The 27,749-nt window shown below is 45.6% G+C and overlaps 1 protein-coding gene across 2 annotated transcripts in view; it reads left to right on the plus strand.

The window, feature by feature from the left end:
* The window catches only part of SYNE2 (spectrin repeat containing nuclear envelope protein 2), a 518,190-nt gene that overhangs the window by 232,954 nt on the left and 257,487 nt on the right, over positions 1-27,749 (plus strand). For both annotated transcript variants that reach the window (XM_075330437.1, XM_075330436.1), the window contains exons 37-42: positions 642-779; positions 2,500-2,606; positions 2,687-2,957; positions 4,588-4,752; positions 10,434-15,881; positions 17,203-17,301. In XM_075330437.1, the coding sequence (XP_075186552.1) occupies positions 642-779; positions 2,500-2,606; positions 2,687-2,957; positions 4,588-4,752; positions 10,434-15,881; positions 17,203-17,301 (6,228 nt within the window). The remainder of the gene's footprint in view (positions 1-641; positions 780-2,499; positions 2,607-2,686; positions 2,958-4,587; positions 4,753-10,433; positions 15,882-17,202; positions 17,302-27,749) is intronic.

Genomic DNA, 27,749 nt, shown 5'->3' on the forward strand with positions numbered 1-27,749 from the left:
TGATTTTGCTACTCCAAGCATGTCTGCTATCTCTCTGATGGATTTTTTCTTTTTTTTCAGCCTCAGGATGTTCTGCTTCACCTCAATTGAGAGTTCCTTAGACCGCATGTTGTCTGGTCACAGCAACAGCTTCCAAATGCAAAACCACATACCTGTAATCAACCCCAGACCTTTTAACTACTTCATTGATTACAGGTTAACGAGGGAGACGCCTTCAGAGTTAATTGCAGCCCTTAGAGTCCCTTGTCCAATTACTTTTGGTCCCTTGAAAAAGAGGAGGCTATGCATTACAGAGCTATGATTCCTAAACCCTTTCTCCGATTTGGATGTGAAAACTCTCATATTGCAGCTGGGAGTGTGCACTTTCAGCCCATATATATAATTGTATTTCTGAACATGTTTTTGTAAACAGCTAAAATAACAAAACTTGTGTCACTGTCCAAATATTTCTGGACCTAACTGTATATATGTATGTGTGTATATATATATATATATATATAATGTGTGTGTATGTATGCGTATATGTATATATATATATATATAATATATTTGTGTAATAAATATATATACAAAATAAAATAAAATAATTTTATTTTTTGATATTTTTTTTAATTAGCCACTTTTTCTTTTATACTAATTAGGTGATTAAGAACTCTCTGGTGACTAAATTTACAGCGATATCTATGATTTTGTCGGAAAACTCTGAAAAGGAGAATATATCAGCGGTGTCCCCGGCTTCTGACGTCCCAGAAGATTTACCAGAGGAGGCAAGAAATGAGGTGAATCCTTCATGTCTTACTCTGTCCCTGCATTAATATTCTAGATCTGTAATTTAATCCTTAAAGGTTTCGGTGTTAATTGTACTTTTTTTTTTGCCCAATGTTTTATTGACAAATAAAAATAAAAAAAAAACATGCAATTTCTAGCCACTGAGGCATTTTTAGACTCTTAAAGGGGTTGCCCGTTACTATTTTATTTTTTTATTTTGGACTTAAGAATGAATACGCCGGTAGCTGTCAACTACCTCCCTGTTTTTATTCAGTGGCGGCTCAGAGCTTCTCCAAGGGCTTATTTTCGGGGTTGGTCTTATTTGCGGGGAAGCATGGTAGTTCTTAGGCCCACAGTAAAAAAAAAAAAAAAATAGTCCTGGGCAACCCCTTTAACTTCCTGATGTTTCAGGAAATACACTTATCTTTTGTATTGAAGCATCTAATGAGCGTGTGCAAAGGTTATATTGAAGAAAGGAGGAGGTGAGCTGTGACATCGCTTATAGTGATTGGTGGATCCTGTGTTATCAACTGTATATAGAGGTGTTATAAGTCACTGTAATCCTGTCTATGACAATAATGAGACTGATGAAAACTCTTCTGAAAAGGACAAGAAACAGTCTAAAAATGCATCAGTGGTCAGTATGAACATTTCTAGTTGTTTTGTTTTCTACAGATTTGTGATAAGAAAAAAAAGTAAAAGATTAAAAAAATATATATACATGCAACACAAATCCTGATCTAAACAATTACTCATTTTTTGATGATGTATGCCCCTTGCTCGGATATGCTGTCACTTTCTGATCTGTGGATGTCTAAACGCCAATTCAATGAGTGAATTAATCTTTACAGGAGTTTTCTAGGATTTATCAAAAAGTGGTTTGAGAGCATGTGCGGATTTATAGGGGTTTTCCATGACCATAACATTGATAAGCTATCCTCGGTACAGGTCGCCAGTATCATATTGGCACTGCCATCAATCCGTGTTGGAAATTGTAGCACTGGTGTCCCTGGAGAGACGCCGACTTACTTACCATGCCGTCTGGGTCACGTACTCCCCCAGACTCCCCCAGCCATCTAGTTGTGCTGTTGCCTCCTTCTCCCCGGGGCCTGTGCACACTCCACAGGCTCTCTGGGAATGTACTTAGGGCATGTGCATGTGCATACCCGCCCTCCTATTAAAGAATTGGCACACCCTTTCCCGGGAATACCTCTTAGCCTATGGCTGAGAGGCACTGTGTATTTAAGGCACCCTCTCATTAGGGGAGGTGCCTGCACAACATCTCTAGTTAGTGTCTCAGTCTACTAGCTAGTTGTCAGGTCCTGGCATTTGTCTTAGTTAAGCCCCTCCCACTAAAGAGTAAGCCCAGATCCCCCCTGTGGTCCAGTGGGTCAACTAATCCCGCTCGCTGACCCTACAACAGCCGTGAGTGTTACAGAAATGCTGTGCATGAAGCTAGAACAGCATGTCTAGTGGCCATTCTCGGGTACTTCAGGTCAGCCTCTGTTCATAGTCCCACGTTATCATCCCCGTCAAGGTGCACTTTAATTGGATAACTTGCCAGAAAGCCATAGAAATCTCTACCCTACGAATACCAATTTCTTTTCTTCTAACATCCTCAAGAAGAAAGATATCCAAGATGGATAAATAGAAATACAACACTTGTACTGAGTAACACATTGCACTTGGAGATCTCATTAACCCTTTTTCATACATATTTGCTTTTTCCAGCCTGAGCCCCGATCTCTGACACCAGTGGAGACCCCTGTAATGGAGGTAGAGCCTGAAACAGACGCACAGGAAAATGACACCGCCCCTTTGGTGGTGGTGCCCAAGAGGTAACAAAGGTGGACAGTCACCTGTTGTATGAATACCTGCATGTCGCCTGTACTAAGGAAAACCTTGTTCTCTTACGTAGGGCTGACGTCCAGGAGGAATCACCAGAGGACCCTGAGAGCGAAGCTCTGAGGCTGAGTCTGGCAGAGTTCCAAAAGAGACGGGAAAAGCTCAGCCCGGACCTCCAACCCCGACTACAGGACAATGAAAAGCAGCTGACTGGCCTCAGAAAGCTTCTCCAGGAAAGTCAGGACACGATGGGCAAATTGTCCACGGCGTCCCCTCCTGCCGGCACTGGACACCACTGGCTGGAAGCCAAAGTGACACTGGAAACATTCATGCTGGATTTGCAGGCAAGGATTTTTTTTATGGCTGCACTTTCTCTGGTTAAAGGCTTTTTTTTGGGGGAGGGGGGATTGCAAAATTTGCGGCCGTTCCTCGGGGGAGGGTTCTCAATGTTGATTGTCACCCGCTTAAATCAGCTGATTGGGGAGGGTTGTGGTGTATCAGCAAGCGTCATGTCTCCTCTATTATTTGCCCTGACACTGCGCTCTACATTTATTATGTCTGGCATGGCTTTGGTATATTTGCAACCAAAATATGGATTCTAAAATGCAAAAGTGGTATAACCACTCAAAACTAGTAGTAACGAAGAAATGAACCTGACATGACCAGTCCAGTATCACAATGTGACTGTACGATAGCGAGAGACAGAGGGCTCCTATACTGCCCCTCATGCTAGGGGACTTTAGGCGATCACTGACCTCTGCATTATCCCTGAAGGTGGAGACGCCAGAGTCCAGTGCCTTACTAGTCTCCTGATTAGATCTAATCTGTTCTGCCCCCCCCAGGGAAGGAAGGGGCAGGAGTGTGATGAAAATACAGATTAAGACACAGTGGAAAACCAAAACTCTGACACAATGGAATAAACAGTAGGAGACAAAGGAGAAAAACAAGAGCAGGAAGGCCGTAACAAAAAAAAGAACAAGAGATAACAACACTACCACTCACAGCAAATATGCATAACAACAACCAGTTAGTCTAGATCCCAAAACCTCACCAGACCAGTATAGGTAAGCTATAGCTGGCATTAATGGGATAGTCCAGTCAGCATATGTAGGAATGGAGCAACTGTGATTTGGCTCCCTCACAGCATGTGATCAAAAAGATAAACGAGCAGTTCAGCAGAGATCTTTTGCTAGCCTGCCTAAGTTTGTGGGTCGATGCCCGCGTCTCCCTGTGTTGATTAGAGACATCAGAAAAGTTAGCAGGTGGAGTCCAGGAATCTGTAATTTCCACAGATACTGACACCACCATAACCGATTGTGATACTTGCAAAAATCCCCTTGTGACATCCAGACTTTGTAGTTACTGGTCATGTACATATTTACCTGGTCTAGTGATGAGTGAGCACTCCCATGCACAGGTTCTCTGTACTTGTAAGCAGCAGTTGGACAGTCGGATGGAAGCATCTCGAGTACCCGAGTATAATGGAAGTCAATGGGGGACTCGAGCATTCCTGGGAAAATGCTTCAGTTCCCCATTGACTTACATTATACTCGGGTACTCGAGATGCTTCCATCCGACTGTCCAACTGCTGCTTACAAGTACAGAGAACCTGTGCATGGGAGTGCTCACTCATCACTAGTTACGAGTACAGAGCACCGGAGCATAGTAGTGCCCGCTCATCACTAGTTGCGAGTATCGAGCATGGTAGTGCCCGCTCATCACTAGTTACGAGTACCGGGCACCCGAGCATGGTAGTGCCCGCTCATCATTGCGAGTACCAGGCACCTGAGCATGGTAGTGCCCACTCGTTACGAGTACAGAACACCGGAGCATGGTAGTGCCCACTCATCACTAATAGGGACCGTTACTCTTTGTAGATAATTGCAGGACAATGAATATTCAGTTGTGTCTGGTTTTATACTGGGGATGTACCTAATCCCGGACCCCTCATTGATTCCCTCTTCTTACTTCTAGGATACAATGCAGACGCTGGAACGGCGCCTAGAAGGACAGCGGCAATATGAAAGTCTCTCCACTGCCCTGAATAACAAAATGACAAGTTTTTATGAAGAGCTTGTTAATTTTAGCGGCTCATCACGGGAAAGCGCACCGTGCGAGCTGAAGAGACAGAAATTACAGGTGCAATTGTCTGTGATAATACATTTCTCAATAGAACATTGCTCAATTAGGACGGCTCCCGGATATATAACCTTTGAGATCCACTTTATTCAGGGAGAAAATTGTCTTGAAGCAGGGGGTAGTTAATTTCTTTTTTGTATCAGAGAAGCCCTTTTGCAATGCAACTCGGGTCATTGCTCGTCAGGTAGAAAGCCTATAAGAAAGTCACAAAGGGAGATTCTAATGTCTCCTACTCGTGGAAAAGAACATGGGAGCAGCCAATCTGTCCAAATTCTGCCTCAAATGGAGCAGTTATCCTCTTCTGCTTTTCAGCTGGACCCTAACACATTAATGCCTGCCTCTTCTATGTAAATCGAAAATCCTCAGCGCTTCCTCGCTCATTGCTTTCTGTCTGCCCTCCCGTTTCCTTCCGCTTCGCTATTGTCCCTTTTTTTCACATATTTTTTTTGTTCTTTTTCCTTTCTCATTTTTTTCTTCCTATCCTTAATTTTTTTTATTTTTTTTTTCTATCCTCTTTTGCTCTTTTTTGCAATCGTGTGTGTGTGTGTGTGTATATGTGTGTGTATATATATATATATATATATATATATATATATGTGTATATATATGTATATATATATATATATATATATATATATATATATATGTATATATATATATATATATGTGTATATATATAATTATTTTTTAGGAAAGGGGGTTATTAGAATTTTATTATTGTTCTATAATTTTATAATAATGTATATATATTATATATATTTATTAATAATAATATATAATACTTTTTTTAACCTATTCAGAACTCGGCCACTCTTCAGGTTTTTTTTTTCAGGTTTTTTTTTATCTTTCTGCACGTTCATTTTTCTTTTTTGTCTTTCATGTTTCTATCAGTTTAGCTATAGGAGATCCTTTTTGTTGTTTTTTTATTATTATTATTATTATTATTAGATTATGTATATAATATAAAAAAATTATCTATCTGTATATGTGTGAATGTATGTATGTGAGTGTGTGTGTGTGTGTGTGTATGTATATATGTGTGTATATATATATATATATATATATATATATATATATATATATATATATATATATATATATATATATATATATACAGTGCCTACAAGTAGTCTTCAACCCCCTGCAGATTTAGCAGGTGTGATAAGATGCAAATAAGTTAGAGCCTGCAAACTTCAAACAAGAGCAGGATTTATTAACAGATGCATAAATCTTACAAACCAACAAGTTATGTTGCTCAGTTAAATTTTAATAAATTTTCAACATAAAAGTGTGGGTCAATTATTATTCAACCCCTAGGTTTAATATTTTGTGGAATAACCCTTGTTTGCAATTACAGCTAATAATCGTCTTTTATAAGACCTGATCAGGCCGGCACAGGTCTCTGGAGTTATCTTGGCCCACTCCTCCATGCAGATCTTCTCCAAGTTATCTAGATTCTTTGGGTGTCTCATGTGGACTTTAATCTTGAGCTCCTTCCACAAGTTTTCAATTGGGTTAAGGTCAGGAGACTGACTAGGCCACTGCAACACCTTGATTTTTTTCCCTCTTGAACCAGGCCTTGGTTTTCTTGGCTGTGTGCTTTGGGTCGTTCTCTTGTTGGAAGATGAAATGACGACCCATCTTAAGATCCTTGATGGAGGAGCGGAGGTTCTTGGCCAAAATCTCCAGGTAGGCCGTGCTATCCATCTTCCCATGGATGCGGACCTGATGGCCAGGCCCCTTGGCTGAGAAACAGCCCCACAGCATGATGCTGCCACCACCATGCTTGACTGTAGGGATGGTATTCTTGGGGTCGTATGCAGTGCCATCCAGTCTCCAAACGTCACGTGTGTGGTTGGCACCAAAGATCTCGATCTTGGTCTCATCAGACCAGAGAACCTTGAACCAGTCTGTCTCAGAGTCCTCCAAGTGATCATGAGCAAACTGTAGACGAGCCTTGACATGACGCTTTGAAAGTAAAGGTACCTTACGGGCTCGTCTGGAACGGAGACCATTGCGGTGGAGTACGTTACTTATGGTATTGACTGAAACCAATGTCCCCACTGCCATGAGATCTTCCCGGAGCTCCTTCCTTGTTGTCCTTGGGTTAGCCTTGACTCTTCAGACAAGCCTGGCCTCGGCACGGGTGGAAACTTTCAAAGGCTGTCCAGGCCGTGGAAGGCTAACAGTAGTTCCATAAGCCTTCCACTTCCGGATGATGCTCCAACAGTGGAGACAGGTAGGCCCAACTCCTTGGAAAGGGGTTTGTACCCCTTGCCAGCCTTGTGACCCTCCACGATCTTGTCTCTGATGGCCTTGGAATGCTCCTTTGTCTTTCCCATGTTGACCAAGTATGAGTGCTGTTCACAAGTTTGGGGAGGGTCTTAATTAGTCAGAAAAGGCTGGAAAAAGAGATAATTAATCCAAACATGTGAAGCTCATTGTTCTTTGTGCCTGAAATACTTCTTAATACTTTAACGGAACCAAACAGAATTCTTGTGGTTTGAGGGGTTGAATAATAAATGACCCTCTGAATAAACTTTTCACAATTAAAAAAAAAAAAAAAAAAAAAAAAGAAATAACATTCTTTTTCGCTGCAGTGCATTTCACACTTCCAGGCTGATCTACAGTCCAAATGTCACAATGCCAAGTTAATTCCGAATGTGTAAACCTGCTAAATCTGCAGGGGGTTGAATACTACGTGTAGGCACTATATATATATATATATATATATATATATATATATATATATATATATATATATATATATATATATATTTATATTTATATATGAACAACACCAAGGCAGAATCCAGCAATAACGTGAGCAATCCAGGATGCTGTTAAAAAAATTTTTCTTTCTTTTATTCATAAATTCATTAAAATATAATGGTCCAAGCAATTCAGAACAGCATTATCGCAGGAAAATAGCGCAGATAGGACTACGCGTTTCAGCGGTAAAATCCGCCTTCTTCACGGTCCAGAATCTGCTTCTTTTATATATATATATATATATAATATAAAAAGCTTCTTTTATATATATATAAAAGTTTTAAATGACACTATTCATTATACCATATAACGTACTAAAAAACAGGAAGAATGTATGAAACTAGCTTAATTCTAGCATTTTTAATTCATTTATTTAGTATTTTTACAGCTTTTTCTGTATGGTACATGATTCTCCGGGTCAAAATAATTATGGTGATTTCAAACTAGTATAATTTGTTCATTATTATTTTAGCAGCTTACAACATTTCAAAAACCATTTGGTTCATGTCACCATTTTTGAAAACTATTTTTTTTTTTATTTTCCAATCAATTGACTTACGTTAAGCCCGCTTTACACGACGCAATATATCTTACAATGTGTCAGCGGGGTCACGTCGTAAGTGACGCACATCCGGCATCGTAAGGTACATTGCAGTGTGTGACGGGTACGTGCGATTGCGATTGAACGGTAAAACGTTCATCGCATGCACGTCGTTCATTTCTCTAGAATTGCACGTCAGATTGTTCATCGTACCCGGGGTAGCACACATTGCAGTGTGTGACACCCCGGGAACGATGAACAGATCTTACCAGCGTCCTGCGGCTCCTGGCGGCTCCTGGCCCACAATGCGGAAGGAAGGAGGTGGGCGGGATGTTTACGTTCCGCTCAGCTCCGCCCCTCCGCTTCTATTGACCGGCTGCCGCGTGACGTCGATGTGACGCCAAACGTCCCTCCCACTCCAGGAAGTGGACGTTCGCCGCCCACATCGAGGTCGTATGGACGGGTAAGTACGTGTGGGGGGTAATCGTTTGTGCGGCACGTTCAATAAATTGAACGTGCCACACATATGATGGGGGCGTTGCAAATCGCATACGATATTGTATGCGAAATTGCAACGTGTAAAGCAGGCTTTAGTTGCATTGCATATTTCTGAGGTTTGTGCGCGATAAGAAAAAAATTAGCACTTGTGATGTTTATCTTACAGGTTTAATATCGATGCAGGTCCCATCCTTTACATAGTAGATAACTGCTAAACGTTGTACAAACCCTTTAAAGGGAACCTGTCAGGTCCCATATGCGTTCTGACCCATCCCTATGTTGTAATATGAATCTATAAAAAAGCGTTTAATAACTTACATGTTCCGTATGTAAATGATCAGAGGGTCTAGTCCCCTGGGCGTCTGCATGGTTTATGTGGTATCACGCCCATGTGGACGTGATACCATTGATTTACATGAGTGACGTCACCGTCAGCTCCTTGAGATCCCGCAGCCTTGTTATCCGGGTGCTTGCTTGTTGGTTTTAGATGCGCACTGCGCATGCTCAGAAGACTCCTGCGGTTCGGATCATGCGCAGAGCACGTCTGAAGCTGAGAAGCAAGCATCCGGATAGTAAGGCTGCAAGAATGGTAAGTGCGCACGCGCGGGATCTCAAGGAGCTGGCGGTGACGTCACTCCTGTTAATCCATGGTATCACGTTCCCAGGGGCATGATACCACGTAAACCATGCAGACGCCCAGGGGACTTGACCCTCTGATCATTTACATAGGGAACATGTAAGTTATTAAACGCTCTTTTATACATTCATATTTCATAATATTACAACAGAAGGATGGGTAGGAAGGGGTTACTAGGCCACACATCACCCTGCTTGTAGGCTAGAGTGCATATGGGACCTGACAGCTTCCCTTTAATGTCATTTTGATTTATTGAACTTCACAGTGGGGTAATGCCAAATATTCTTATTTAAAAAAAAAATAAAATATATATATATATATATATATATATATATATATATATATATATATTTATTTTTTATTTTTTTTTTTGTTTAAATAAGGGAGATTTAATTTTCTTATTATTTTATATTTTTATTTTTGACTATATTTTTTAGTCCCCATAGGTATTCACTCATACTATATACTGCAATACTTCACTATTGTAATATATAGGAAAAAGTTAACAACTCCCTTTGAATTCCAGCCTATATAGCAGGCCCCTGGCTGCCATTATAAAGTATAGGTACCCACGATTGTATCTAGGGGGAGATGGATCTACCCTGTGTAGTCTTACCTGAGCCCCTGAACCAGCCGTATACACCTGCTCTAACTCCATTATATAATAACACATCATATAGACAAGAAGGAGTTAAATTAATTTCTGACTCTTGGTGAAGTTTCTTATATTAAAACGAGAGCCGGACTAAAATGCTTATTTTAAAGTCAGGATAATAGAGTACCGCGGACACATATGTTCAGCGGATGTACACCAGCCTCCTCAGATCTAAAGAGAAACCCTCTTCAATGTAGTTGTTATTGGTAAATTTGGATAGATCCCCTTTTAATGTTGTTTTCTTTTTCCTCTACTCCGGAGCCTTGGTTAGGATCCTAAAATATAAGCCAGATTGGGTGGGTTTAGTGTTTTCTTACTTTGGAGGACCTCGAATGTCAATGCATGATTGGTTTCTATTGGAAATGTGTAATGCTTCCTTTCCCCTTTGGGGGAGCTGCAGGAAAACTGCTGGGTTCTCTCACAGAGGAAATATGGAGTTCTCTATGATCAACTTATTATCTAAAGACCCTTTTAACAAAAAAACCCCATTGTTTAAACTATATAACTTTTTTTAACACTAAGAACTTATCACTTTATGTGAATTGAGTAGATCCGTTATAATGTCTCCTGTGTTGTAGGTATTGCGGGACCAATATGAAGAATTGCGGAGCGAACTGGATCAGGTGTCTCAACAAGCTGAAGATGTAAAGCGGATCTCATCTGCAAAGGGCGTCACCAGTATCCAGGAGGCGATGGACATCCGTCACAGCAAACTGAGAGGAGCCTTAGAACGAATGGATTATTTGTCACAAGTTATAGAGGAGCCTCCTGTAATCGAGAAGCTTTCTGTAGTCGAGAAGCCTCCTGTAACTGAGAAAAAAAAGGAGAAGAAATTTAAAAAAAAGTCAAAGAAAAAGCCAGAACATCAGCAGTCAAGAGAAGAAACTTCACTGCAATCTACAGTGATGGCTGAAGAAGACTTGGTGAAGGCTACAATGTCCTCTCTAACACAGCACACTGATCCGATCACAGTTCAACCTGTGGTGGCTGCGTCTCTGGAGCATACAGAGGAACAGTCAGTGCATACAGCTCACTTAGAAGGACAGTCTCCAATAGAAGGTTCAGAACATTTTACAGAGGAGCTTGTGTTACATTCTACAGAAAAATCCTCGGTACAGTCTACTCTAGAACCTCCAGAGCGATCAGCAGTCCATGCACCAAGAGATGAGGCTTTAGTTCAGCCTACATTGGAAGCTTTGGCACAACCAACAAAGAAACCTTCCATACACCCTGCTGTGGGACAATCAAAACTAGAATATGCACCGCAGCTGACAATGGAAACGTTAACTCAACCAACCAAAGAACCATTAGCGGTTCCTGCAACTGAAACATCAGATCTTTCTGAGCTGTCAGTGCAAAATGTTTGTGTTATGTCAGAACAAACTATTCTGAAACCAGTAATCCAGCCTATTGTGGGACTATCCACGCAGCTAAAAAAAGACTCATCTAAGCAGTCTACAGCAGTATCATCAGTGCATACTACAGAAGAGGGACCAGTACTGTCTACAGATGAGCGACCAGTACAGTCTACAGATGAGCGACCAGTACAGTTTACAGAAGAGCCATCAGTCCAGTCTACAGAAGAGCGACCAGTGCAGTCTATAGAAGAGCGACCAGTGCAGTCTACAGAAGAAGCATCAGTGCAGTCTACAGAAGAAGCATCAGTGCAGTCTACAGAAGAAGCACCAGTGCAGTCTACAGAAGAACCACCAGTACAGTCTACAGAAGATCCATCAGTGCAGTCTACAGAAGAAGCACCAGTTCAGTCTACAGAAGCACCAGTGCAGTCTACAGAAGAAGCACCAGTGCAGTCTACAGAAGAAGCACCAGTGCAGTCTACAGAAGAAGCACCAGTACAGTCTATAGAAGAACCACCAGTACAGTCTACAGAAGAACTACCAGTACAGTCTACAGAAGAACCACCAGTACAGTCTACAGATGAACCACCAGTACGGTCTACAGAAGAACCACCAGTATGGTCTACAGAAGAACCTCCAGTACAGCCTACAGAGGAGCGACCAGTGCAGTCTACAGAAGAGCCATCAGTACAGTCTACAGAAGAGCCATCAGTACAGTCTACAGAAGACCCATCAGTACTGTCTACAGAAGGGCCATCAGTAGTGTCTACAGAAGAAACACCAGTGCAGATTACAGAAGAGCGACCAGTGCAGATTACAGAAGAGCGATCAGTGCAGTCTACAGAAGAGCCATCAGTACAGTCTACAGAACAGCCATCAGTACTGTGTACAGAAAAGCGACCAGTACTGTCTACAGGAGAGCCATCAGTACAGTCTACAGGAGAGCCATCAGTAGTGTCTACAGAAGAGGCACCGGTGCTTTCTACGGAAGAAGCACCAGTGCTGTCTACAGAAGAAGAGCCAGTGCTGTCTACAGAAGAAGAGCCAGTGCTGTCTACAGAAGAAGAGCCAGTGCTGTCTACAGAAGAAGCGCCAGTGCTGTCTACAGAAGAAGCGCCAGTGCTGTCTACAGAAGAAGCGCCAGTGCTGTCTACAGAAGAAGCGCCAGTGCTGTCTACAGAAGGAGCGCCAGTGCTGTCTACGGATGAAGAACCGATATGGTCTATAGAAGAAGTAGAGCATCACTTGTCAAATGAAACAACTTTAATACAGACTACAATAAAGGCTGATGAAGAGCCACCAGTATGGTCTACAGAAGAGCTACCAATATGGTCTACAGTTGGGCGTTCAGTATGGTCTACAATAGAGCGATCAGTACGATCTACAGAAGAGCCCCCAGTATGGTCTTCAGAAGAGCCCCCAGCATGGTCTACAGAAGAGCCACCAGCATGGTCTACAGAAGCACCACCAGAACGGTCTGCAGAAGAGCCACCAATACAGTCTACAGATGAGCCACCAGTGTGGACTACAATAGATTCACCAGTATGGACTACAGTAGAGCCACCAGTACGATCTAAAGAAGAGACACCAATATGGTCTACAGCTGAGCATTCAGTATGGTCTACAGTAGAGCGATCGGTATGGTATACAGAAGAGCATCCAGAACAGTCTACAGAAGACGCACCAGTGCTGCCAGTGGAAGGAGAACCATTGCTGTCTACAGAAGTGCCACCAGTGCTGTCTACAGAAGTGCCACCAGTGCTGTCTACAGAAGTGCCACCAGTGCTGTCTACAGAAGTGCCACCAGTGCAGTCTACAGAAGTGCCACCAGTGCAGTCTACAGAAGAAGCACCAGTGCGGTCTACAGAAGAAGCACCAGTGCGGTCTACAGAAGAAGCACCAGTGCGGTCTACAGAAGAAGCACCAGTGCGGTCTACAGAAGAAGCACCAGTGCGGTCTACAGAAGAAGCACCAGTGCGGTCTACAGAAGAAGCACCAGTGCAGTCTACAGAAGAAGCACCAGTGCAGTCTACAGAAGAAGCACCAGTGCAGTCTACAGAAGAAGCACCAGTGCAGTCTACAGAAGAAGCACCAGTGCAGTCTACAGAAGAAGCACCAGTGCAGTCTACAGAAGAAGCACCAGTACTGTCTACAGAAGAAGCACCAGTGCAGTCTACAAAGGAGCCTAATACAACCAAGAAAAGACATGGAAATAAAAATAAAAAAGAGTCAAAGAGGAATTCAGAGCATCAGTGGTCAAAGGAAGAAACTTCACAACAAACTACAATAAAGGCTGAAGAAGAACCACCAGTATGGTCTACAGAAGAACCACCAGTATGGTCTACAAAAGAGCCACCAGTATGGTCTAAAGAAGAACGCTCAGAACAGTCTACAGACGTGCCACCAGTGCTGTCTACAGAAGTGCTACCAGTGCTTTCTACAGAAGAAGCACCATTGCTGTCTACAGAAGAAGCACCAGTGGTGTCTACGGAGAAGCCTTCTAAATCTGAGAAAAGAAATGGAAATAAAGCTAAAAAAGTGTCAAAGAAGAAATCAGAGCCAGGGAAGTCGGGTTCAAAGAAATCAATACGGTCTACAAAAGTGCCACCAGTACGGTCTACAGAGCCTTTGGAAGAACGGTCGGTGCAGCCTACAGAAGAAATAACAGTGCAGCCTACTACAGTACAACTAGTGAAACCTACTGTACAACCATCAGTACTGTCTAATGTAGAAGCACATGTACAGACTATAACAGAACCTTCAGTGCAGTCTACAGAAAAAGCCCCAGTGAACACTACAGTAGAACCACCAGTGGTATCTATAGTAGAACTATCAGTGCAGCCTAAAGCAGTATCTGTGGTGCAGCCAATAGTAAAACCACCCATGCTATCCACAGAAGAATCAACTGTTCAGTCTACACTAAGACCATCTAAGCAGTCTACACTAGAAACACCAATGAAGCTAACAGAAAAAACATCTAAGCAGCCTACAGTAAAACAGTCATTACAGCCTATGGAAGACCCAACAGTGCAGCCAACAGAAGAACATCAAGGGCAGTCTACAATAGTGTTATCTATGCAGTCTACAGAAGAACTATCTATGCAGTCTATTAAGGGACCATCAGTGTGGTATACAAAAGAATCATCTGTGCAGTCCACAGTGCATCCAACAATGCAGCCAACAGATTTAGAACCAGTAGAGCCTAAGGAAGAGCCATCTATGCAGCCTATAGAGGAACCATTTGTGCAGTCTACAGAAGAGTCATCTATGCAGCCTATAGAGGAACCATCTGTGCAGTCTACAGAAGAGCCATCTATGCAGTCTATAGAGGAACCATCTGTGCAGTCTACAGAAGAGTCATCTATGCAGCCTATAGAGGAACCATCTGAGCAGTCTACAGAAGAGCCATCTATGCAGCCTGTAGAGGAACCATCTGGGCAGACCTCAGTAGAACTATCATTATGGCATACAGTTTATCCAGTGATGCAGCCAACAGATGAACCATCAGTTCAGCCGACGGGAGAACCATCAGCTGAGCCGACGGTAGAACCATCAGTTCAGCCGACGGTAGAACCATCAGCTCAGCCGACGGTAGAACCATCAGATCTGCCGATGGTAGAACCATCAGATCAGCCGAAGGTAGAACCATCAGTTCAGCCGAAGGTAGAAACATCAGTTCAGCCGAAGGTAGAACCATCAGTTCAGCCGAAGGTAGAACCATCAGTTCAGCCGAAGGTAGAACCATCAGTTCAGCCGAAGGTAGAACCATCAGTTCAGCCGAAGGTAGAACCATCAGTTCAGCCGAAGGTAGAACCATCAGTTCAGCCGAAGGTAGAACCATCAGTTCAGCCGAAGGTAGAACCATCAGTTCAGCCGAAGGTAGAACCATCAGTTCAGCCGAGGGTAGAACCATCAGTTCAGCCGAGGGTAGAACCATCAGTTCAGCCGACGGTAGAACCATCAGTTCAGCCGACGGTAGAACCTAGTTTGCAGCCAACAGATGAAGCACCAGTGCTGCCTACAGCAGAATCATCTGTGCAGACCATAACAAAATCTTTAGTGCAGATTACAAAGGGAGATTTATTTCAATCCACTGTGGAACCATCCACACAATCTGTGGCATTGTCTATGCCTTCTGATGCCATGTCTACAGTGGAAACATCGGGTCAATCTGTTGTAGTATCTTCATTGCACCTCGAGCAAGAAACTTTTGTCCAATCTGAAGATTCAAAAATCAAGCAAAGCACAATGCAAATACCTACACATTCTACATTACCTCCAACAGAAGCAGCTTTTGTGCAACCCTTTGCTTCAGTATCCTTATCGTCACTTCCTAAAGTAGGACCTTTAATGCCAAACACCATGGACTCGTGTGTGCTGCCGACAATAGAGCCGACCGGGCAGCCGTCAGTGAGGGATTCAGTAGAGGATGCAGCTAAAAATACAGTAAGAGATTCAGTACAACTCGCTGTAGATTCATTACCAGACCTTTTGGTACAATCTGCACTGGAAGCTGTAGAACAACCTGCAGTGGAAATTTCAGAGCAACCTATGGCTCACCTTCTGCTGCAGCCAGCAGATACATCCAAAGATCAGTCTGCACTGAAACCTACCGACACCGAGAATGCCAAGGAGAGAAAATCTTCAAAAACCAAGAAGAAGAAAAAGGTAAGGGCAGGCTCAACTGGCATTTTTTATTGATTTTTAGAAATAAATGAATATTTGTATTTTCCACTTTACCGTTACTTATCCGGTTTCTACTTAAATTGGACCTGTCACTCACCATAAATATGTAATGCCGCGAATGCCACTGATCTCCTGAATCCGGCGTTGTTTTTCTTTTGTTCCTGCTCCTCTCCGTTCCTGAGATATGGCCTCCTCTTCCCTGTGTGTAAATCTGATCATTTGAGCCAAGTGGGCGTGGTATTCAATTTAGAGGACCACACCCAGTTGGAAAAAATATTTCTATACAGGGAAGATAGGGCAATAGCTAAGGAATGGAGAGACGTAGAAACAAAAGAAGACTCACAACGGATTCAGGAAAACAGCGGCGTTTACAGCAGGTTAAAATATTACATATTTGTGGCAAGTGGCCGGTCCTCTTAAAGGGGCTGTCCGACCCATCATGAGAACACAGGCACTTTTGCCTTACTCAAACAAGGGACAAAGGGAACCCTTTTCCATGTTCGGAATGGGGTTGTCCTACAATCACAACTGAACACTTATCCTAGGGATTTTTGGATGATCCCTTTAAAAAGGGAAAAATCACCAGAAGAGACCCCTTAAATGTAAACTTAGACCAAGCCAAACTCCAAAATGAATGTGATGGAGTAGAAGTTTGTGCTCCACAGCTGCACTTCTTCCCTGTTAATGTTTTCATTCTTTCCAGCTGCAGGCAAATCCAAGATTCAAATAGTTTCTAGAGGAAGCTTAGAAGACATGATGGTCCTTAAAAACAGACACAGGGTTTTGGTTCCTTTAAAGAACTCTATTTTGAAATTTAATAGGCCAAAAGTGGTTGTTTTAAGATGTATATTCAGGAGCACATTGCTCCCCTGCCTTCCTGCTCCCTAGAAGGCAATGTGCTCCTGATGGTTGACAATTGAGACTTATGCCATGGCTGACCTGCTAAACCAAACTGTACTCTCTCTGATCATAAAAGCAGAGACTGCAGCATTAAAGGAGCTGCAATTACAAGCTTTGTAGAAAAGAGCTTGTAAGTGCTGCACACATTGTGTAGAATACCTGCCACTTCTAATGTAACCTAGGTAATGAGGGGTACATTTTTACAAGCACTTTACTCCTTTAAGATGAAATAACAGTATCCACATCAGACGCCTCAGTGACGGCCAATGTATTGGAGGCTCCTATACATATATGTAATTGGGAAATTTATGCCATTGTCCATCTTATACATGTGATTGACTCTGATTCATGTGGTTATTATAGTTCATCATTTTAACCAATTTTTCATTATTTTCCCCAAAAGTTAAATGCCGATCCGGGAGGAAAAGAAAAAGGAGAAAGAAAAGCGTCAAAAGAACAAACATCGAAGAAAAAGACAGACACAAAGAGTCGTAGTGCGGAGGTAAGGATTAGAGGCGTCACTGGTGGCCCCCAATGCTGCATATATCCCAGGGCCCCCAATATTATACAGATGTCTTATATGTCATGGGACCAGGTGAGACTGCAAACGCCTCCGCTGTATTACTTCCCAGGGATATATGTATATATTAGGACAAGAGATCATGTCCATAGTCATATTGCGACATATCAGCATGGCACAGGAGTCTGGGCATGGTCTATTTTTTGTGTTTGTTGTAATGGCTAACTGTCATAAATATGTTTGTTTTTGGTGTTTTCTTCATCGTTCCTCATGGGAGACCCAGACCATGGGTGTATAGCTTCTGCCTCCGGAGGACACACAAAGTACTACACTAAAAAGTGTAGCTCCTCCCTCCGAGCATATACACCCCCTGGAAGACCACATCTAGCCAGTTCAATGCTTTGTGTTCAGGAGGTCACACACACACACATGCATTCTCATCTGATTTTTGATTTTTGATTTCAAAGAGTTGGAGAAAAGCGGGTCCAAGCTGGACTCCCGGCATGTCCCTTCTCACCCCACTGTGTCGGCGGTGCTGTTAAGGTTGATTTACAAGGCTGGAGCCTTACATGCTGCGCTCCTTCACCATCCCTCGGGCTCTGGCTTGAAGTGGGAGCCATCACGGTTCTCTCTGCTTTGCAGGAGACCGGTCTCCATCCGCAGCCCTTTCAGGACCCTACCGGACGGAGCGCTCACCCCTCAGGGACCTGGCCCTGCGTCTCATAAGCTAAGTATTGAGACGTTATTGAAGGGTCCCTTGTGCATTTATTGTGGGGAGAGTGTGTTATGTCACTGTGCTGTGATTTCCGGCCGGTTCTCTGGTTTTCTCCTGAGAACCGCGCCGAGGGTGCCTGCTCGTCGGCCGCATGAGAAAATTTAGGCCCCGGCTTCGGCTGCGGCCTAGTTTCATTTTCACTGCCCCTGCATGTCAGTCATGCAGAGGGACAGTGCGGCGCCGCCCACCGGCCGTTCAGCTCAGGGGAGGACACTCCTCTCTGAGGAGATGTTTCCCTCCCCTGTATTTCTCCTTGGCCCTCCGGTTCCCGCTCTTGGACTAAACCCCGCCCCCCCTCCTCACTCCGGCGCCATTTTATCAGCGTTCTTACACTGATCGGCGCTGGCTGCTGCAGCTCAGCATCTGTCTGGGGGTCCAAGCTGTGGAATCCGGAGGGCACACAAAACGGTCTGGTAAGCCACAACCTCTGGTTGTGGACTTTATTATACACTCTCTGAGGGTCATTCTGAAGGAGTGTGTTCTTTACTGCAGAGCCTCCACCTCAGCAGCATGTCTCTCACTAGGAGCAAGGCTGCAAGGCTTTACTCTATATGCACTGCATGTCAGCTCATACTGCCTGAACCGAGCACATATCCACATTGTGATGCCTGCTCTAACATGGTGGTGCCTCAGCCTGGAGTCTCCCCAGGGGTCCCTCCGGCTGCTCCGGCCCCGGTGGTTGAACCCCCGGCTTGGGTAGCATCGTTTTCTAAAGCTATCTCCCAGTCCTTTGCCGACTCCATGGGACAGCTGTCCCGGACTCTGCTGACCATGCATCAGCCCCCTTCTCAGGGCGCTTCTGCTGCTCCGACTCACTCTGCAGAGCTCACAGAGGATTTTTCATCTGTTCCCGGACCCCGTCCTCCTAAACGGAGACGCAGGGACTCTTCTCCTTCCTCGTCCTGCGGCTCTGATTCACGAGCTGAATTGCAGGGCGAGGAGGATGCCTTTACTGTGGGCTCGGACGCTACCTCTATGTACCCCATTCATTTATCTGAAGGGGATGCGGATGTTAGTGACTTGATTGCGTCCATTAATTCCGTACTGGACCTCAATCCGCCAGTATCAGAGGAGCAAGCCTCTCTGGTAGAAAAACACCAGTTTACCTCACCTAAGAGAGCAAGGAGTATGTTTTTTAACCACTCCAGTTTTCAGGCCACTGTGACCAAGCCCAGGGCCTGTCCTGACAAACGCTTCCCAAAGCGTAGTTCTGATGAACGTTTTCCCTTTCCACCAGAGGTGGTCAAGGGGTGGGCTCATTCACCAAAGTTAGATCCTCCGGTGTCTAGAATCTCAGCCCGGACAGTTGTATCTGTGGCCGATGGCACCTCACTTAAGGATCCCACTGACCGCCAGGTTGACCTTCTGGCCAAATCTGTATATGAGGCGGCAGGGGCCTCGTTCTCCCCGTCTTTTGCAGCGGTGTGGGCTCTTAAGGCCGTCTCTGCTTCTCTGGAGGAGATGCATTCCCTCACCAGGGACTCTATGCCCGAAATGGTTGCCTTAACTTCCTAGGCTTCGGCTTTTTCATCCTATGCCATGTCTGCCATTCTGGAGGCTTCTCACCGCACGGCGGTGGCTTCCGCTAATTCCCTCGCGATCCGCAGGATCTTGTGGCTTCGAGAGTGGAAAGCAGACGCTTCTTCTAAGAAGTACCTTGCTGGGCTCCCCTTTGCTGGGTCCCGGCTGTTCGGTGAACAACTGGATGAAATTATTAAGGAAGCTACTGGCGGGAAGAGTACTTCCTTGCCACAAACTAAAACCAGGAAACCTGTCCAGGGCAGGAACCAGTCGAGATTTCGCTCCTTTCGTTCCTCTAACTGGTCATCCTCTAAGCCCTCAGCCTCGTCCACTAACTCAGCCAAGGATCGAAAACCCAGCTGGCGCACGAAGCCGCGTCCTCAGAAGAGCGGAGGAGCCGCTGCCACTAAGGCAGCCTCCTCTTGACTATCTGGCTGCGCCAGCAACGTCCTTAGTCGGTGGCAGGCTCTCCCACTTTGGCGAAGTTTGGTTCCAACACGTCTCCGATCAGTGGGTGCGGGATATCATCTCCCACGGCTACAGGATAGAAATTTCTTCCAGTCCGCCAAACAGATTTTTTCTGTCCACTCCCCCCTGCTCCAAAGCCGCCGTCTTCTCTCAGGCCGTGGCTTCCTTGCAGGCCAACGGAGTAATTGTACCGGTTCCCGCCCGGGAACGGTTCAGAGGTTTCTACTCAAACCTCTTCCTAGTCCCCAAGAAGGACGATTCCTTCCGGCCCATCCTGGATCTCAAGCTTCTCAACAAGCATGTTCAGGTGCGGCATGGAATCTCTGCGATTGGTCATTGCCTCAATGACCCAAGGAGATTTTCTAGCATCCATCGACATCAGAGATGCTTATCTGCATGTGCCAATTGCAGTTTCACACCAGCGTTGGCTACGTTTTGCAATCGGAGAGGAACATTTCCAATTCGTGGCTCTCCCCTTCGGGTTAGCCACGGCCCCTCATGTATTCACCAAGGTCATGGCAGCAGTGGTTGCGGTTCTGCACCTCCAGGGGTTGGCAGTGATTCCTTACCTGGACGACCTTCTAGTCAAGGCTTCATCCAGTGCAGACTGTCAGCGGAGTGTCTCGCTCACTCTCGCCACGCTTGTTCAATTCGGGTGGCTTGTCAATCTGCCCAAGTCCACTCTGACCCCGACCCAGGAACTTACGTACCTAGGGATGCAATTCGAGACTCTGCCGGCACTTGTGAAGCTGCCCTTAGTCAAACAGCAGTCCCTTCATCTGGCGGTACGCTCTCTGCTGAGGCCCCGCCGTCATTCCATCAGGCACCTCATGCAGGTGCTGGGTCAGATGGTGGCGTCAATGGAAGCGGTTCCCTTTGCCCAGTTCCATCTGCGTCCTCTGCAGCTGGACATTCTCCGCTGTTGGGACAAGCGGACCTCTTCCTTGCACAGGCTGGTGGCTCTATCGCCACAGACCAGGAGCTCTCTTCAGTGGTGGCTTCGGCCCCTCTCTCTGTCCCAGGGACGCTCCTTTCTGGCCCCGTCCTTTGTGATTCTCACCACGGATGCCAGTCTATCCGGCTGGGGAGCAGTGTTTCTCCACCACCGAGCACAGGGCACTTGGACTCCGTCCGAATCAGCCCTCTCGATCAATGTGCTGGAAATCAGAGCTGTGCTCCTAGCTCTCGTAGCCTTTCACCACCTGTTGGCGGGCAACCACATTCGAGTCCAGTCAGACAACGCGACAGCAGTTGCCTACATCAATCACCAAGGCGAGACTCGCAGCCGCCTAGCAATGTTGGAAGTTCAACGTATCCTTCAGTGGACGGAGGACTCCAAGTCCACCATATCCGCAGTCCACATCCCAGGCGTAGAAAACTGGGAGGCAGATTATCTCAGCCGTCAAACCGTGGACAGCGGCGAGTGGGCCCTGCATCCGGCAGTGTTCCGGTCAATCTGCCGCAAGTGGGGCACTCCGGAAGTGGATCTAATGGCATCCCGGCACAACAACAAGGTCCCGGTTTACGTGGCTCGCTCCCACGATCCTCAGGCCTTGGCGGCGGACGCGCTGGTTCAGGATTGGTCCCAGTTCCGTCTGGCCTACGTGTTTCCCCCTCTAGCTCTCTTGCCCAGAGTCCTGCGCAAGATCAGAATGGAGGGCCGTCGGGTCATAATCATTGCTCCAGACTGGCCCAGGCGAGCTTGGTATCCAGACCTGCTCCGTCTGTCCGTAGAGGTGCCGTGGCATCTCCCGGACCGCCCAGACCTTCTCTCACAAGGTCCGTTTTTCCGCCAGAATTCTGCGGCTCTCAGATTGACGGCGTGGCTCTTGAGTCCTGGATCCTGACGGCTTCAGGCATTCCTTCCGAGGTCATCTCCACTATGACTCAGGCTCGGAAGTCTTCCTCGGCCAGGATTTACCACAGGACTTGGAGAATTTTCCTGTCCTGGTGTCGCTCTTCCGGCCATGCTCCTTGGCCGTTTTCCTTGCCGACCATCCTGTCCTTTCTACAGTCCGGTCTGCAGCTAGGACTATCCCTCAATTCCCTCAAGGGACAGGTCTCGGCTCTGTCAGTGTTGTTCCAGCGGCGTATCGCCCGACTGGCCCAGGTGCGCACCTTCATGCAGGGCGCATCTCACATCATTCCGCCTTACCGGCGGCCTCTGGATCCCTGGGACCTCAATCTGGTCCTCACAGCCTTACAGAAACCCCCCTTTGAGCCTCTTAGGGAGGTTTCTTTGTTTCGTCTTTCACAGAAAGTGGTCTTTCTGGTGGCCATAACTTCTCTCAGGAGAGTCTCTGATTTGGCTGCACTCTCTTCGGAGTCACCCTTTTTGGTTTTTCACCAAGACAAGGTGGTTCTCCGTCCGACTCCGGAATTTCTCCCTAAGGTGGTGTCTCCTTTCCACCTTAACCAGGACATTTCATTGCCTTCCCTTTGTCCGGCCCCTGTGCATCGCTTTGAGAAAGCTTTGCATACTTTAGATTTGGTGCGGGCGCTCCGGATCTATGTGTCACGCACCGCTGCCCTTAGGCGGTGCACCTCTCTTTTTGTGCTGACCACAGGTCAGCGCAACGGTCTCTCGGCTTCTAAACCGACCCTAGCTCGTTGGATTAGGTCGGCCATATCCGATGCCTACCAATGTTCTCAGGTGCCCCCCCCGCCGGGGATTAGGGCGCACTCGACCAGAGCTGTCGGTGCCTCTTGGGCTTTCAGGCACCAGGCTACGGCTCAGCAGGTCTGTCAGGCTGCCACTTGGTCTAGTCTGCACACCTTTTCGAAGCACTACCAAGTTCATGCTCATGCTTCGGCAGATGCGAGCTTGGGCAGACGCATCCTTCAGGCGGCTGTCGCCCATTTGTGAAGTTAGGTTTTGCCTACTTCTCAGTTTCTGTTTATTTCCCACCCATGGACTGCTTTGAGACGTCCCATGGTCTGGGTCTCCCATGAGGAACGATGAAGAAAAAGAGAATTTTGTTACTTACCGTAAATTCTTTTTCTTATAGTTCCGACATGGGAGACCCAGCACCCTCCCTGTTGCCTGTTGGCAGTTCTTGTTCCGTGTGTTTTCACCGGCTTTTGTTGTAGACAGAGGTTCCGGTTATTCCGGGTTTTACTCTATCTCTATTTATGGGTGGATGTCCTCCTTCAGCTTTTGCACTAAACTGGCTAGATGTGGTCTTCCAGGGGGTGTATATGCTCGGAGGGAGGAGCTACACCTTTTAGTGTAGTACTTTGTGTGTCCTCCGGAGGCAGAAGCTATACACCCATGGTCTGGGTCTCCCATGTCGGAACTATAAGAAAAAGAATTTACGGTAAGTAACAAAATTCTCTTTTTTGTGCCAATATAACCTTGAAACTCACCGTAAATATGGATGCATTCTGCATATTGACCACCAGGGGGCAGCAAATCTGCAGCCTGATTTTGTGATTTTTTTTTTTCACCCCTATGTATTATATAATATATGTTGCCCTTGCTCCACAAATAACCTCAGCAATAAGTGGTGAGCGCAGCGTACGGGAATCTTCATGGTGTACTCAGCTCTAGCCCCTGGACATGCAAGGTGCAGGAGTAAGGGACTTGGTGAGTTGATGTAGCAGAATGGAGCGGGCGCTACTCTGGTTTTATTGGCACTCTTTTCCCTCCGTAAATCAGACTGTTCTTGACGATGATAATTGGTTGATCTGTATAAAAAGGCAATCCAATGCCAACCATGGCATGAGTGCAGTGACACAGCAATCCATCAGGCACTGCATTAAGATAAATGCATGAAAAGATACACTAAACATAAATACATATATGTATGTGTGCTTATATATACACATTCATTGATGAAATTGTTGGCACCCTTCAAATTGTTCCAGAAAATTCTGTATTTTTCCCTTAAAATTATTGAAATTACACATGTATTGTTATGCACATGTGTATTTACTTTGTGTGTATTGGAACAACACAAAAAAGAAACAGAGAAAAAAGGGCAAAATGGACAGAATTTCACAAAAATCCCCAAAATGGGTCAGGCAAAATTGTTGGCACTTTCCAAAATTGTAAATAAACAACTTTGTTTCAAGCATGTGATGCTCGTTCAATCTCACCTGTGGCAAATAACTGGTGTGGGCAATATGAAAATCACACCTGAAACCAGACATAAAGGGGAGAAGTTGACTCTTTGCATTGTGAGTTTGTGTGTGTCATACTAACCATGGAGAACAGGAATAGGAGAAGAACTGTCTGAGGACTTGAGAACAAAAGTGATGAAAAATATCAACAATCTCAGGATTTCAAGTCTGTCTACAGAGATCTTGATTTTCCTTTGGCTACAGTGCCATTGATTGTAAAGTTCTTGTGTATGTTGCGCACTGTGGACAATCTCCCTGGACGTGGACAGAAGAGCAAAATTGATGAAAGGAAAGCAAAGCAGGATCGTTTGGATGGTGGATAAGCCGCCCCAATCATGTTTCAAAGAAACTTTGTGCAGAACAGCTTAAATTTCTTTAAAATCAGCAGGCATCAGTATCTGCACAAACTATTCGTCGACATCTGAATGAAATGAAAAGCTATGGAGGAGACCTAGGAGGACCCCACTACTGACACAAAGACATAAAAAAGCTAGACTGCAGTTTGCCAAAATGTACAGAAGTAACCAAAATCCTTCTGGGAAAGCATCTTGTGGACAGATGAGACCAAGACAGAGCTTTTTGGTAAAGCACATCATTCTACTGTTTAATAAAAACAGAATGAGGCCTACAAAAAAAGAACACAGGACCTACAGTCAAATATGATGGAGGTTAGAGATGTTTTGGGGCTGTTTTGCTGCCTCTGGCACTGGGGGCCTTGACTGTGTGTAAGACATGAAGTCTGAAGATTCCCCAAGGATTTTGGGTCGCCATGTAGTGCCCAATGGCAGAAAGCTGGGTGCGTGTTCTAGGTCATGGGTCTTCCAGCAGGACAATGACCCCAAACCTACTTCAAGAAGCCCCCAGAAATGGATGGTAGCAAAGAGCTGGAGAGTTCTGAAGTGGCAGCAATGAGTCTGGATCTAAATCCCATTGAGTGGACAGATCTTAAAATTGCTTTTGGGAGAAGACGTCTTCAAATGTGAGAGACCTGGAGACGTTTATAAAGAAGAGTCCAAAATTCCAGGTGAGAGGAGTAAGAAGCTTGTGGATGGTTATAGGAAGCGACTGATTGCGATTATTTATTCCAAAGGGCAAAGGGCGTGCAACCAAATATTAAGATGAGGGGGACAACAATTTTGTCAGGACCATTTTTGGAGTTTTGTGTGAAATTATGTTCAATTTGCATTTGTTTTCTGTTTTTGTGTTGTTCCAATACACACACGTATATAGCAAATGAAAATAGAAGAGTCCCATAGACAATGAATCAAGCATGTCACCTCTTCTCCGCTCCAGATGGGGCTGCAGAGTCCTGTTCTTAGGAAGGGAAATAACTTGAAATTTTGGGGAAACCCCTTTAAATGAATATCCCTTTGACTGGGATATTTCACTCTTTATGACCCACTCCATGGTTGTGCTTGAACCTTCTTGCTTTAGGCAAGTCCTTTGGTGTTACACAAAAGTTGAGCTGGGGAGGTGTTATGGGTAACGCCGGATTATTGGGAGTACCAACATTTACCAGCTCTCCTGCGGCACTCACATTCGCAGTTTGGGCATAATCACTAATGATGGCTCCAAAGGGTCAAATCATCCACATTGGAAAAGAAAATTAAAAAAGAAGTTTTGCAAGTATACCAAGAGATTCCAGTACTGCGCCGCCCAATCTGCACACATTGGGGCGTATTTATTCACTAATCCATTACCTTTTTTGTTGGTTTCTTCTGCACCGATCTATGAGGTTTGTGGTTTCCTGCAGCTGAGGACATGATGTGATTACCCTCACGCGCCTTTTTACAGGTTTAATCCAGGATAGATAGATGATGAGCTGTGACCTGGTGTAACTCCGTGCATTGTGCAGCGTGACAGCTGTACACAGCATACAGTCATATGAAAAAGTTTGGGCACCCCTATTAATGTTAACCTTTTTTCTTTATAACAATTTGGGTTTTTGCAGCAGCTATTTCAGTTTCATATATCTAATAACTGATGGACTGAGTAATATTTCTGGATTGAAATGAGGTTTATTGTACTAACAGAAAATGTGCAATCCGGATCCAGTGCAAATGCGTTTTTATTTCAATGCATTTGCAATGGACTCGCGTCAACATGCGTTCACCTGCGTTTGCGTGCTTTATAGTGAGGATCCATCGACTTGCAGTTTTTTAACATTTTTCAAAAATGCTACTTGTTGTGTTTTTGAGCTGCGTCGAAATACTGCAAATTGCTGGATCCTGACTATACTGCACGCAAACACATGTGAACGCTGGCATGCTGATAGACAGGATCCTGCTTGCTCTACTGAGCATGCCCAGAAACCAGCCTTAGGTGATCAGTCCCTCTCTCCCCCTCCCTCTCTCCCCCTCCCTCTCTGTCTCTCTCCCTCTCCCTCTCTCCCCCTCCCTCTCTGTCTCTCTTTCCCCCTCCCTCTCTCCCCCTCCCTCTCTGTCTTTCTCCCCCTCCCTCTCTCCCCTTCCCTCTCTCCCCTTGCCTCTCTGTCTCTCTCCCCCTCCCTCTCTCCCCCTCCCTCTCTGTCTCTCTTTCCCCCTCCCTCTCTCCCCCTCCCTCTCTGTCTTTCTCCCCCTCCCTCTCTCCCCTTCCCTCTCTCCCCCTCCCTCTCTGTCTCTCTTTCCCCCTCCCTCTCTCCCCCTCCCTCTCTGTCTCTCTCCCCCTCCCTCTCTCCCCCTCCCTCTCTGTCTCTCTTTCCCCCTCCCTCTCTCCCCCTCCCTCTCTGTCTTTCTCCCCCTCCCTCTCTCCCCTTCCCTCTCTCCCCCTCCCTCTCTGTCTCTCTCCCTCTCCCTCTCTTCCCCTCCCTCTCTGTCTCTCTTTCCCCCTCCCTCTCTCCCCCTCCCTCTCTGTCTTTCTCCCCCTCCCTCTCTCCCCTTCCCTCTCTCCCCTTGCCTCTCTGTCTCTCTCCCCCTCCCTCTCTCCCCCCCTCTTTGTCTTTCTCCCCCTCCCTCTCTCCCCTTCCCTCTCTCCTCTTGCCTCTCTGTCTCTCTCCCCCTCCCTCTCTACCTCTCTCTCCCTCTCCTCTCTCTCTCCCCCGCCTGAGAGCTGCGGTCACTCGTAACCAAGGTAAATATCGGGTAACCAAGCAAAGCGCTTCTCTTAGTTACCCAATGTTTACGTTGGTTACGTGTGCAGGGAGCAGGCAGCCTGGCTCCTAGCAGCTGCTCGTAACCAAGGTAAATATCGGTTATCCAAGCAAGTTACCCGATGTTTACCTTGGTTACGAGCCTCCGCAGCTGTGAGAAGCCGGCTCCCAGTCTATCACGTTCAGTTCCACTGACTCCCGATCACATGACTCCAATGCCCGCCCATAAACTTAAAGTGACAGGATCCTTCAAAATAACACACGCATTTGCATGCGTTTTTTTGCTGTAAAAGCAGGATCCGCTTTTACAGCAAAAAAACGTTCATGACGCATGTTAAAAAAACGTAGTGTGAAAGCAGCCCAAGTGCGTGTGACGCTGTCGTAGCGATAATGTTCGCTGCGGCAGCGATCACACGAAAGCGCAAGCACGACGGGGGCGGGTGCTTTTGCGTACGA

The sequence above is a fragment of the Anomaloglossus baeobatrachus genome, chromosome 12, assembly GCF_048569485.1.
Source record: "Anomaloglossus baeobatrachus isolate aAnoBae1 chromosome 12, aAnoBae1.hap1, whole genome shotgun sequence".
Classification (NCBI taxonomy): Eukaryota; Metazoa; Chordata; class Amphibia; order Anura; family Aromobatidae; genus Anomaloglossus; species Anomaloglossus baeobatrachus.